Source organism: Ochotona curzoniae, unplaced genomic scaffold (assembly GCF_017591425.1).
Source record: "Ochotona curzoniae isolate NIBS_2020 unplaced genomic scaffold, NIBS_Ocur_1.0 contig_2692, whole genome shotgun sequence".
NCBI lineage: Eukaryota > Metazoa > Chordata > Mammalia > Lagomorpha > Ochotonidae > Ochotona > Ochotona curzoniae.
The window spans coordinates 9,032,993-9,047,171 of record NW_024465556.1 but is presented as its reverse complement, the minus strand read 5'-3'; the positions used below and the strand labels follow the sequence as shown (position 1 = coordinate 9,047,171).

The following is a 14,179-nucleotide window of genomic DNA, read 5'->3' as shown; positions in this document are numbered from 1 at the left end:
GTATTGTTCTGCAGTTTCTGGGGTGAAAATGCTTTTGCATGCCAGTATTAAATACATATTTTGAGACATTTCTGTTACTGAAAGTGAAAAGGCACGGGTGATTTCTCTAAGTGACATGGTTGCAAATACTCCTATGTTTGAGGAGGTTACAATTCTAGATACCCTACTGACCAGATAAGGCTTATTGACTGACAAGTTTATAGAGCCAGAGCAGAAAGTAAGCATGACTTCAACAATACATACTCGATAAGAAGAACAACTAGAGGTGTAGAGAGGCCATCTGTGTGAAAGAGCTAGAAAGGCCAAGCCAGAGCTGTTCCCAAGCATGTCAACACAAATGGGAGCAAGACCTAACCACCATCCCAGGGCCATAAGAAGCCCTGAACACAGGCTCCAAAGCAGAAGTGGCTCTCCCAACTGAATTCTTGTGACTTTTGATTAAAGGTCCCTGCAGCAGTTAGAATGTAAGAGATTGAATAGTGTATTATCCAACTATAGATGTTTTCACAGACATGAGTATTCACATTTTTAATTCCCAAAATAAAGGTTAGTCTCTCCACTCTCAGAGGTGATTGAGAGTTACATCAGGGAAAGTGGATAAACTGTGAAACAGAAACTTATCTAAACTCTGGAGGACTCTAAGAGAGTGCTATACTATCTAGATCCACATTAGGTAGAACTCTGCACGGTCCTGTCCAATGGCTATGTGTGGCTGTTGAACACTTAGTATGGCTAGGGTGATGAAAGCATTTTTTTATTTAAGTTTAAATAATCATTTATGGCCAGTGAGTATCCTCTTCCTGGATAGGTCCATACAGACCTGAAGGATTGTTTCTGTATCAGATGTATGAACAAGTGGCCCTAGAGAAGTTGGTGCAATGGCTAATGACCAGAAACCTGTGTCCTGGAAGGCTACCCTTCAGATTGGAACCTGGATTTAACTCAAATGGCTGCTGAGAGCTGTGTACCATATTCTCTCTCTTGTGAAGTATGCATCCATGACCCCCAGATCTGGCAAAATATCCGACTTGTGGGGCACCGTTTAACATTCTTCTGTCCCCTCTTTATTTCCCAGAGCAGCATGCAGTTCAGGAACTGACCAAGGCTGCCATGAGTGGTGTGGGTATTGATGGGGAAGTGCTTGCTTATTTGGAATTGGCCCAGGTTTGTATCAGTTTGATTTTCACCTTTTAAGTGTGTTCCACTCGTTTATTCAATGCTGATAAAACATTCCACTGTTGCATCTGTCTAAATAAAGATGTCACCACTGAGTCACAGAGGCCCCAGTGTACACTGAGAAGATCTGAGAGTTTTGCATTTCAGGAACCATTTGGCCTGCTGCGTTTCCTTGGAAAAAGCAACAAGGATCCCCACCCCCACGCCAGTCCCACTGTCCCCTAAGGCACTCTCTTCACATGTGGGAGAACCCCTTAGCATCACAGGGGAAGGTCTTGCCTCTCCTCCTCCCCTAAGTTCTCAGACAGGGAACTCAAGAAAAGTTTCTAGAATTCCTTGAAAACCCTGCCATGCCCTTGGCAATGAGCGTCTCATTGCAGCTCTCCTGACGTTTCCAGAAATGAGCTCTTATTAATATCAATATTATAGTTCTAGAGTCCCAAGCCATACCCTCAATGTTCTTCTCCCAGAGAAGAGTCAAGCCTGCGGGTCAGCTCTGACACTGACTTTCACAAGGCACTGCCTGGTTTCCCCTGGCATAGGTAATGGGGACAGTGGCTCACACCCTACAACCTCCCGGAGGAGTTTGAGACTCACATGGGGGAAAATGTGCAGGAGTGAGCACAAAGGAGTGGTCTGCAGGGCCTCCCACAGACTGAAGGGAGAAGACATTCCTCCATCTTTTTTCTTCAGCCTGTTGGATTTTCACCTGAAGTGAAGGGAGAAGTGGTGGTGTAAGCCAGGGTGAGGCGAGATGTGTGCTGCTGTCCTGGCCATGGCATGTGGCCATAGACGATGGCTCTGGTTCCAAAGGGAAGAAGATGGGCTAAGGCTTCACAGAAGCCTATGCATTCTGCTTTAACATTCAACATTCATAATACTTCTCCCTATGAACCGATCATCCCTTAAACCTAACATGGTTCCTATATGACCCCGTGTTCTTGCCCATCGGGGTACTTACAGGCAAGGGAAGAAAAAAAAACACAAATTGTTAAAATCTGTCATGAAAATCCAAGTAACAGACTTTACATTGAAAAGCAAGCACAAATATGCAGCAATAGAATCAGCAAACTCCTGTCACAACTGTTACCCACACCTGGAATTTGGGGTCTTTGGAAAACAAGCATGGGGACAGATAATGACTTGAGCTTTCTCCACTCATCTCCATTCAGTTGTCTTCCTCTTAGAGAAAATTGAAATCACCTAGAATTTCACAGAAGACCATTTCACTGAGATCATTATTTTTTAGTTGTATCTGTTTGCCAACTCTGTTCTCATGCCAACCATTGCCCTGTAAATTCCCCCTACACACACACACAAACACAGCCTAACCAATTAAGTGATGTGGTTACTGCTTAGCCCTGCTCAGCCTTGCCAGAGAAATGCAGAATGAAATTTCCATGTCTTAGCTCATTGGCTAAACCTTAAGCACTGGCAAGTATTTGTTTAGGGACAAGCAGATTTCTACTTTATTTCATTTTCCAATTTCTGTGATGTAAAAATTCCCACCATAATCAGTTGAAGAGTTGTTGGGCTCCAAGTGGCTGGGGAGGTATAGCTCTTTTCAGCAGGGACAAGCCAAACCAGCACACCCACCACCCCAATGTTATTGCACAGGTAATTGTAGCATCTCAGGAAGTGAGATGCACTAGTTCAGTCTGCCCCAATGTTTGGGGTTATGACAGCTTTGCCTTTATTGGTCTCCACAGTAAGAGATACAGGTCATGGTTATCAAAGAAACAGCAGAAACAGCAGACAACGGTATGGATGTCTGAGGAGGGTATGGATAGAAAGCACAGGGAGTAAGGAGTCCTAGCCGACCTAGGGACAGAATGAATGGGAGTCCACAGACAGTTGTTTCAACATCAGGTCCTTCTCAGTCACAGCCACCTTAACTATACTCCCCTGAGCACCTGCTGAGAAAGGAAGGGCAGAGTATCAGGATCCCTCCCACCCTGCTCCCACTGCCTGCTCTGCTCATGTTACCAAAGGACAGGTATAGGACAGTCATACATTCCACCAGCTCCTCTTTCGGCATTTTGGCCCCAGCCAGCTGAGCTCTGACATGTGACACTGAGTATTCCATTGCCAAGGCTTCCTTAAACAGAGATGACTTTGCTGCTTTCTGCTGTTGGCTGCTACCTTCCAGAGGCCACAGTCACTTAGCACTGGAGAGCCAGGTGGCAGGGGAGAGTGGGAGGGCCAGGCACACTGTGAACTCCTAATCAGACACAGTGATTATTTTTGGCACACACATTACAGGGGGTGAAGAAGGGTTGTGCGAAACATTACATGGGTTGGCCTTGAAGCCACGGTCAAAGTCAAAACACCGAGGTCAAAACGAAGGGTTTACTGAACTAGTTCCATGGGCCCTTTATTTCATTTCATGTATACCATGCCTTCCAGTTTCATTTTAGCACCACTTTAGAAAATAGAAACTGACCCCATTTTGGTCACTTATCTGCAGTTTCACAATGCCCACCAGTTGGCCGCCTGGTGTTTGCACCACATCTGCACCAACTACAACAGCGTGTGTTCCAAGTTCCGCAAAGAAATCAAATCGAAATCTGCAGGTGAGTTTGTGTGGGGTCCTGTTAGCCCACTTCGCCTCACCTTTAGCTGCAGCATTTCCTTTGTGTGTCTGTGGGAGGGAACACGATGTTGCTTGGCAGCCTCATGGTTGGCTGGAAACCACATGTTCATGAGACATGAAACAAGAAATTGTGGGTAGGGGTCCTCTTGGGAGAACTTCCTAGCTGGCGGCGGATGGCCAGACTCTGCTGCAGATCTTGCTGCAGATGGCAACTCCCCTCATCTAGAGAGCCGTGCATAGGGGCAGGCTGAGACCTTTAGATCTGATGGTCTGAGTCCTAGCTCTGTGCCCAGCTGCCAACTGAAAGTTCTACCCCTCCCGGCTTTCCATTGTGCAAATGGTCCTGATGGTTGTCCTTGCTGGATGAGGAGGGTTGTTGCTGAGAAGTGACATGAGAAGCGTTCAGCATGAGGTCTAGTGAAGCAGCAGGTGTTACTGTTAGCATCTTTCCCTCACCAGACAACCAGGAATACTTTGAGCGGCACCGCTGGCCCCCTGTGTGGTACCTAAAGGAAGAAGATCATTACCAGCGCGTGAAAAGGGAACGTGAGAAGGAAGATATTGCACTAAATAAACATCACTCAAGGCGAAAGTGGTGCTTCTGGAATTCATCTCCAGCAGTAGCCTGAAGAGGAAGAGGAAAAAGAAAGAAGTAATCTGATAACATCACTTTTTAAGGCACTACTGTAAAATTAGTCTTCTTAGCGATATGATCTAGTTCAGGTTTCAGGCACTGACCTTCCTCCACTCTGTGCATTTATCTTTGTTAGGATCAAAGCACAAGCTCATCACCAAGGAGCCTGGACACAAAAAAGGGAAGCTGACTCCCACTGCATTCCTTAAACTAATGTGTATATTTTTTTGTTAGGAGGCTTAATAAACTTTAGTCTGTTATTTTGTTTCTTTTTATACAAAGAAAAAAATCCAGCCTTCATGTTTCAGATTCCAAATTGGAAAATATTTTTATATGGTCTCTCATATTTTGTTGAAATGAAAATACTGTGTATTACTTTATGTTACAGGCCACAAAACTGACCATGAAGTTGCCCTGTAACTCCCTCGGCCCACATGACCGCTGAGCGTTATTACATAATTACAGGGTTACCTTTTTGTTGGGAAGTAAAGAGTTGGACTGAAATCCCCCTAAGTGCAAGTTGGAAAGGGTTTAATCTTTGTTCTGCTGAATTACATTGGTATAATTACTAACTCAACTCCAAGAATGTATATGTACAATATTTGCTGTGTAAGTGCTAGTAATTCTATGATTATATGTGCCATGTAAAATATAGTGATATCAGAAATTCTGTTTCAAATGTTTAGATTCTAGATGATCATCTTTATAATCATTAGAAGGGCTTATTAAATCCCAGCACTATCCAGCCAGGGCAAACTAACTGGTGGACCTGAATACATAAGATACCATTAGGGCACTGGGGTTTAGACCATTGCATTAAGGTTCATGTTTCTCAGTGTTCCTTGATCTGGCCATGCTTCTGCATGCAGAGTCTCCGTTGACTTGAAATGGAGATGGGTGAGGGAAGAAGTTGCTCGACTCCTTCCAACCATCTGCAGGCGCATTACATCTCCCCAGCGGAAAAAGGCTTCCTCAGGTCTCTCACCTGCGGCCAACTTCACTTTTTTAAGACACATATTTTTAAATCTTCCCAGGGAAAATTTACACCACTGCAGAAGTAGGCTAAGGCAAACTACCCACTCCTGCTGAAATCCAGCAGGGGCCTATGAAAGCATAGAGCTGGAGGCTGGGTCCTGGCATTCTCCAACCCAGAAAGGAATCTAATTCCAAGAGTCCAGGATATGGTGCTATTGTGAGTTAGTTCTGAACTTTGTCCTTCTAAGTTTTCAGTGTTAAAATAGAAAGTGTAGAGTAGGGGAGCTTTTGAGAGGCAATGGTTCCTTGCTTCTCTTGTCAGTTGGAATATTACCGTGTGCGTGCAAGGGTATATTTTCAAGCCACAGCTCCATACCTGCTATCCAGTGTTGTGTGCAGGGGCTGGGGTTCATTCGTTTGGTAGGTCAACTCTCTAATGTTAAAGACTTTTGATTTGGGAGCATTTTTCAGGCTTTTTTGTAGGTGGAAATGAGACAGTTGAATTCAGACTCAAATGCTGTCACAGCCACATGCATTTGAAAAATGTAGTTAGGTTGCTGATAAACATGTATTAGTAGTGGAAGTGAAAACACACCAGTTATAAGAACTTGAAGAGGGCTGAACATGTGTCTCCCTCCCATGATGGAACATGGTAGAGTAGGGATGATTGCTAATGCATCCATTTTGTGTTTGAGTTATGAATAGTCCATGGAAAGAGAAAGGAGATGGAATGAGAGGAGTATTGTCAAGACTTCAGAGGGATTGGCATGTATCCTACCATAAAATGGCAGATTAAGTTTTCAATGAGTAGTTATAGATGAATTTATACAACCAAAGCTCCCATTTGATTGTAATCTTGCCAAAATATAATGGACATATAAATGAACTTGGGGTATAAGCAATAATATCTACTAGTGTTGTCCTCAGCTACTATAACCAAGTGGCTGGTTCACTTGGTTGATGCTGATTATGGCCTTTAACCATGGTGGTTTGTTTTGTGTTTTTTGTTTTTTTTTTTTATTTCACAAGAGTCAATAAAATTGTTTAGCTACTAAACAACTCCAGTGTCGTTTTAAGGACTACCATCATAGCATGCATGTGTGATTTAATAGCTTTTCTAAACTACCACAACAACAAGCACTGGTCCCAGGGGCGTGTGCGTGTGTGCTCCGAAGCACTTGAGTGTCCTCTCTTTTTCTTTTCTTCATTGTGTTGTCAGGATATACTCTGGTACCATGCTGTCAATGAAGTGTGTGGCTCTTGCTGTTGGCCAGTATTACCAGACTTGTGGCCACACAGGGTAGAAGGGAGTGGACAAAAGAAAGTGACATCTCTGAATGGAGTTAATGTAATCTATGTTTGAGCAGCTTTACCAGCAATTTGGAAAAAGAAATGAGTGGTGACTTTCTAGTACTCCATGAGAAATTGTTGTCTACTATAAGAAACTACTGCAGAAAAAAAAGACATCATCAATATATTTCCATACCTATTAATGGTGGGCAATTCCAGTTGTGGCACCTCTTACCTTTTCTGCCTATCTTTACCAGTAGAGTCTTACCTATGGAAAATCTTTATCTAAACCTCTGGGCCTAACAAAAACAAATAGGGATTTATAAGCCCTATATTTGACATTTTGGAAATTACAGGTTTTACCGTTCTAAATGGAATTTAAATATTTTCATTATGGACTATCAGGATAAAATATCAATGTTCTTAACATTTTTTTTTGGTCACATTTGCTTCCATTGTGTAAAATTAGTTGTGAAAAAAATTTTTTTTTTCATCAGTGTGACATTGACTAAGGATTGGTGACAGGAGAAAGAAAGGGGGAATCTTGAGCTTGAAGATTATGAGTGCGACATTTCTCAAATTTTTATCTGCAAGATGAAGATTTAAAGAATGTTTTGAGTGGGGTATTTGTTGAACTGGCATGTGTGTAGCTACCTTTCTATCCAGATGTGCCTACCTAGCTCCTGATGAAGATTTTGTTCTTTTGAACTTTGAGTTGGAGTCGGGTGGCGCGTGCCACATGAAAGGTTTGGACAGAATGGAGAAAGCGCTTAGGTGGCTACACGGGTGAGCTGTAAGAGCACAGCTTTGGGGCCCAGCACTGTAGCCTAGGACCTAGGCGCCAGTCCTAAAAATCCCGGCAGCCCCATTTTCCTACCAGCTCCCTGCTTGTGACCTGGGAAAGCAATCAGGGATGGCCCAAAACCTTGGGACCCTGTGCCTGCGTGGGAGACCCAGAAGAGGTTCCAGGATCCTGGCTTCAGATTGGCGTAACTCTGGCCATTGTGGCCACTTGGAGAGTGAACCATCGGAGAGAGGATCTTCCTCCCTGTCTTTCCTCCTATCTTTATATCTGCTCCTCCCCCCCCCAAAAAAAATCTTAAAAATAAAAAAGCACAGTTTTTGAAATTACAATGTTGTGGCCTTTGGCTACATGTGAAAATTCCACCCTGTTCTGACAGGGTCTCTACATCAGGCATTTTTACTTAAGCCATTTAGATGTGTAGTTTTTAATTGGGTCAATGTGCAGATGCTCATCAATTGGGTATTTATATCTAACATTCTAAAAATATGGAAATAACTTACAGATAGCAAACTTCTGGGTGGAGACTGCCTGTCTATTAATAGATACATCCTGAGTGGAGGCTGGCAGACAAGTAGCAATATTTTCTAAAAGAATGTGGCTAAAAATTGGCCAGTGTGAATATGCTTGTGTTGTATAGCTACATGTGTGTTAGTCATCAGAAAACAGTGTAACAAAGTAAAATAAAAATAAAAGGCTATCAGTAGTTAAGGAAAGGGGAGGCTAGCCATCGACCAAAGCCCTGGACGTTCGGCGAGGCCCTCTACTCCAAGCACGCACTCTTCCTCCTGGACTGCTAATTTGTGATATGACCATATATCTGAGGACTTAATTTTCTGAAGAAATTTTGTTCTTTTAAACTTCCTGTTAGGGAGCAGGGGGTGCATAAAACGGGAAAGGTTTAGATGGAGAAATGAAGGCACTCCAGAGGGACCCTGGGGAGGAACTGCGAAAGCAGCACTTTGAAGGTGTAGGCTTGGCTGCACTTGAAAATTCCACCCTGTGCAGACATTGCCTCTAAATTGGGTGTTTTTACTTAAGCCATTGAGATGCACAATTTTCACAGGATTAATGTGCAGATGCTCATCAATTAGATATTTATAGACTATGGTCTACAAAATATGGAAATAATTTATGAGCAGGTAACCTTTGGGTGCAAACCAATCAATCATGCAGCTGCACACCTCGAGACATCAAGAGTAATAAACAGCAGGAGCAGACAGGACGTGACTTGCCACTAGTCTCACTCCTGGTGCTCCTCATTCCTGTGGAATAGAATATCTTGGTAAAATGTTCAGTTGGATATAGATGAAATGAGCACTAAATGTGGCCACATCAAAGGAGCATTTAAACTCTTTGAGTCTGAATATGTTCTCAGTGCCAAAGACAAGAACAGTTAATGACGGAAATAAATAAAAGCTCGATTCGTATCTTTCTGCTTGGATGCCAAACAAAGTCTAGGCATTGTTTTTGTTTCCTTCCAATTTGATAATAGAAATATCCTTTCAATTTGATGATTCATTTGATGTCAAGCTTAACAGTCACATGGAAAGATAAGCAACTTCTTTAAGCTTTAATCATCCAGAAAATGGGGACAGATTTCACTGAGTTCCCCGTGCAGATCAAATCAAACCATGTAGGCAAAGCACGTGGCACAATACCTTGCACATAACAGTCATTTAGTTACAGGAGCTAAAAGGAAATGGCAGTGAACCTATATACTTAGCACATAGAAAACCAAGGCAAGAGGTCCCAGAAAGAAGCCAATCGTTTATATTACCAAACAGATCCATCTTCACCTGCTGCTGTCTTCAAACAGTTGCTAACTTTTCTGTTCAGGCTTCATCATACTTTAAAAACTTCATGGGCTATGGAATGCTGGGGAGAAAAACGGACTGGAAGGAAAGGCTGCTTAATGTATCCGAAGATGGAATTTGCCACATTTGGTACTCCCAGGCCCTACGTGCTAGAACCACCCATTGAGTCCCACACCCTGGCATTATTATGGGTTCCAGGTCCCACTGTGGACTTGAATTCGAACCTTTAAAGCTGATGGCTGGACTCAGTGACAAATATCTTTCCTTCTGAACATTGAGAGGACAGCATTCAAAAGAATTCTGGAGTCATAAGGAGTCTGGAGGGCTCGGAACCCAACCGGAGATGGCTGCGCTCTGAGCAGCAACAGCAGAGAGGTCTAGCCTACAGCCACCTGGAAAGGCGTGGAGAGGCTTCCTGGGACCAGGGTTACAAGCTATCAGATTGAGTTAATTATGCTGCCTTTGGTTTCCTCTGACCCTCATGAGAAGAGGCCAAGGTGATTTCTCAAGATCCATGAGAACTAAGATTCCTGATTTTCTGCTTTCTGCCCACCTCCCAAATTTGTAACTTGATTTGTTTTTGTGATATACACAACTAGCAAAATTACTTAATTAATATAGCTCTGAGAAACGGGACCCATGGCCTAACTCTCAAGCCTCCTTCATCCCACAAATATCACTACAGTGACACCTGCCTCCTCATTTCCAGGCACTTTTTAAAGTTTCCAGTAATTCCTGTCATTGTAGAGTTTACATTCTATTGTGAGAATCTGCACTAAAAACTGATAGGATAATGTGTATTTTCATCAGCTAATGCTTTGAAGAAAAAGAAGAGCAAATGATGAAGATAATTTTTGACAAAGGCAATCAGGATAATCATTGTAGTAGAGTGACATTGAAGTTGGCAGAATTTGGAACAGACACAGTAGCATAGCTGATCTCTACACCACAAGGTTTAGAGCCTCTGCTAACACCTGCTGGCCAGAGGTAACACAATAGCGAAGGGCTCTAGTCACCTGGAAGTGTCTACATTCGTGTATTTGGTAGTAAATCCTGGATCTTAGCTTAGACTGGAGCAGGACTTTTGATGATAACACATCAGGTCTCTGCAGGTATTAGCTGAGGGAGTCACACAAATATCTGAAGAAAGATTATCCAAAGGCCAATAAAAGACCAAAGGGCAAGAATTCCTTGGAAGATTAAAACCTGGCCCAGAAGCTCTATGGGCTGGAAGAAAATGGGCAAGGAAAGTAGCAGAACATCCACGAAGACAGGACAAATCACTTTGGTCAGTTCAGTAGTTCTCACATTGGAATGTCCCAGCCTGCACTGAAAATACAAATGTCCCAGTATCAGTTTTTTACGTTGACTATCAGTGTCCCTGTTTTCTCCCCTGAAAATATTATTGCTGCAACTGCTGCTGATGTTGTTTGTAAAGAAATGCTTTAATTTTTTTTTAACATGTATTGAGGCAAAGGCCTTCATGAAAGGCAAGAAGTTAAATCCTCTCTGGAGAATTTGTGCTAGGACAATGAAAGGACATGGCTTTTCAAGAGCTGGGTTTCCACCTGGAAACCCAACAGGAAATGGGGGCCTCAGCAGGGCCCATAATTTTCACACTGCTGACGTTGCTAAAACAAGGTCACTTGTTAGAGAGGCCACCATCTGAATGACCAAAAGCCTGGGAGAGGTGTGGTTGGTTAAGTGAGTGTGGGTGAACAGAGCAATCTGAGAAGAAACATGAAACAGAAGAAGTTCTGGCAGTAACTTTCCACTTGGAAGAAATAGTCAAAGAAGAGAACAGCTGTGCCAGGCCTGCTTTTACCTTAGGGGGGACTCCCTTTTCTGCCTTTGGATACAATGCATCCTCTTCTGTGCCCTTTTTGCTGTCTTCATCTAGTCAAAAGCCAGTTCCCAGGAAACCTAAAAACTATTTCACCTTAAGGCTGCAGCAGAAGGCAGTAGCCAGTATCTTCCATCCCACATGTTCTTCCAAAGGTGACCTTGATACTCCTCCCTCACAGCTGTGTCTCCTTCCTGTCCCTTGTTTGCTACTTTAAGCCATACTGTACAAAAGAAGGGACACTTTGTAACTCCCAAGGCTTCAGAAACTGTGCCTTGCACTTCCACTGCCTTCTCTAGGAACACACACTCTTCAAATCCAGCTGCCATTCTCAAAGAAAGCCTCAAGGATCCCAAACAGAACACATGGCGAGACCTGAGGTGGGTGTTCTGGTGAGTAGCACCACTGGGAACTCAGCAGAACCTGGCATTATGTGAGTGAAGACACATACAGATGATTCTAGCCACTGAGTCAACCCTGAACTTTAAATCCGCCCAGCTGAAGACCCAAGCATCATGTACTAGAGACACGGTGTCCTGTTGTGTAATCGCCAAACTTCCAACTTATACAGAATCTGTAAGCACAATAAGATGGCTGTGTCTGCCATTTGGGAGTGGTTTGTTGGCCAGAACTGGTCCCTGGAACACATCTTAAGGACTAATGAGATTTGTTTAGTGTTTATCATTCCTCGCCAAATAGTGGTGGCAGCTTTGGAGGCGGGTGTGGTTCCAGTCCTGGTTCAGGACATTTCTTAGCAGTGTGACTGGGGAAATATTATCGAACCTCAATTTCTTCATCTAAACAATGGTAAAACGAGGCTAAAATAAGGCATGAGTGTGGAACTGAGTATGTAAAAAAGCCTCTGATTATCCCCCTTCTTGGCCTCCTCTCCCATCCTACTAAAGGGGAGATGTCACAGAATTTAGTTCAGTGATCTGTGCTATGACCACAAAGCTTCAAGTGGTGGCCTTCCTTCTTGGATGTCCACACATAGACTTCTTTGAGTGTCTGTCCAGTTGCTATAACCATCTACTCCAAGGAGGCACAAAGGGCTCACGCAATATCCAAGATCAGCTGTCTCAGCCTTGAAGTAGAAAAGAATCCAGCCCTGAAGTTCCATAATACACACATCAGTGCTTGGGTTTGTATTTTACCATCAGAACATCAGGCAGCATCTTAGCCTCCCACAAATCGCCTTCCCTGCAAATAAATAGCCTCTGATGGTTTCCAGGTAAACTCACAGTTCTATCTTTGTACCAGTCCTCTGGTCTGGCTGTGACCCCATCACCTCTATGGCTGTAAAGTGGCTGCGGGAGTGTGCAAAGGATGTGGCATGGAAGGAATGACTGGTCGTCCAGGATATCGATTAAAAAGCTATGAAGCAGTGAGGAAGGCCAGAGAAAGACAGCACTGAGAAGGGAGAACTCCATGTCCCCAATTTCCCAAAGCAGCCTTTCTGAAACCAGGCACTGTGGTTCTTTAGATCAAATTCATGAACTTACAGATTCTCAAGCATGTAGCACCAAAAAGTGTCACGTGGTCTGCCCTTGCCTTTTACAAACATCAATCAAAACCCAGATCATGCAAGGTGAGTGGCAGCAATGTCTATGATGTGCTTTATCCTTTCTGGAGTCATCCTGTTGTGAAAAATGGAAATATTTTCAGCTGAATCTCTTCCCAGCAGTGCAATGACTACACTTGTTACCACAGGCACAGAGAAGAACACTCATTCCTTGGTCGGTCTAAGCTGCCATCACAAACTATCATAGACTGGGTGGCCTTTGGCAGCTGACAGTTCTGAGTACTCCTCATAGTTTTGGAGGTTGGAGTTTGAGACAAAGGTATTGGTTTGGTTGGGTTCTGGTCAGCTCTCTTCCCATAAAAAGCCTTCCCTTGTATTTTTACATAACAGAGAGAGAGGAAGTAAGCTCTCCTGTTCTTGTGACAGTGCAAACCCACCATGCGGGCTCTACTCTCAAGCCTAGACTTCCAAAAGGCTCCACCTCCTAAAACTCGGGGTGGATGGGCAGAGGAGGGTTGTAAGCATGCAATGCATGATAACCCCACTCTCCATGGGGGCAGAGTATTGGAGCGAGCCCAGCTCTGTCTTACACTCCTCCCACACCCCCTTGAAAACAGCAGCAGCGGGCTTGGTGGTAGCAGCACCCTCCATATACCGGGTTGCTCAATTTCTCTCTCCCCCTTGAGGAAATGAAGGGTCAGGAGTCTCTGGGTCAAGGCTACAAGAAGCAACCTGCAGGCTGCCATTCTCCATGGGCTTTACTCTCTGAAGACAGCTGTCTGAGTGTGCTTAGAGCTCATCACACCACTCAAATGTCTCCCTCTCGGGCGTGGGCGTGGGCTCAGTTTTGAGACACAGAGCAAGAGCACTGGGCCCAAGGTAAGCCCAGTTCTCTAATCCTCCTCCACGAGGGACTCCCCTAGGGAACCCACTTAACACGGCTAAAACCCTGATCCCATGTTGGCTACCAGTATCTTTTCTCAGCCAGTTTGACTCTGGAAGCAGGAACAGAACACAGTTCACTGCCCCTCAAGCTCCCAGCTCCTGGAACATTTATGGCACAAAACACCACTTTTTGCTTTTCACTTACTATGAGTTTCCTCACATTTCCAGAGAGTAGGCTGTGATGCTGGCCCTGCTGGGAGGGGAGAGAGGTGGCTGGCTCAGGATGGAGCTGTCATTTACCCAAGGTCACAAAAGTTAATCAGTGACTGAGGGTCCAAGGCCTGGCCTGTGGGATTCTAAATGTACTCTCCAGGGCTTTGCTCTTCAGCTTCTTGTTTGTTCTTCTATGAGAAAACAGACCCAGAGGGGCCAAGTCATACAACTAGAGGGGCCAAGATTACACAACTAGAACCAGATCAAGGATTTGAACTCACCTTGGTGGACAATCACTGTGTCATTAATACCCTACATTTCCTCATGAGGAACCTGAGGGCTGAAAGACATGTGCAGCCACTGAGTTCGAGGTCAATGTCCCTGGCCTACATTGTTGACTCTCAGCTCCTTCCTTGCTATCCACCTGAA

General features: G+C 44.1%; 1 protein-coding gene across 3 annotated transcripts in view; it reads left to right on the top strand.

The window, feature by feature from the left end:
- The window catches only part of RHOBTB1 (Rho related BTB domain containing 1), a 123,832-nt gene extending 118,766 nt beyond the window's left edge, over window positions 1-5,066 (top strand). For all 3 annotated transcript variants that reach the window (XM_040975816.1, XM_040975818.1, XM_040975817.1), the window contains 3 exons: window positions 1,076-1,164; window positions 3,644-3,749; window positions 4,229-5,066. In XM_040975816.1, the coding sequence (XP_040831750.1) occupies window positions 1,076-1,164; window positions 3,644-3,749; window positions 4,229-4,398 (365 nt within the window). In that variant the 3' untranslated portion in view covers window positions 4,399-5,066. The remainder of the gene's footprint in view (window positions 1-1,075; window positions 1,165-3,643; window positions 3,750-4,228) is intronic.
- Window positions 5,067-14,179: the final 9,113 nt, after the last annotated feature.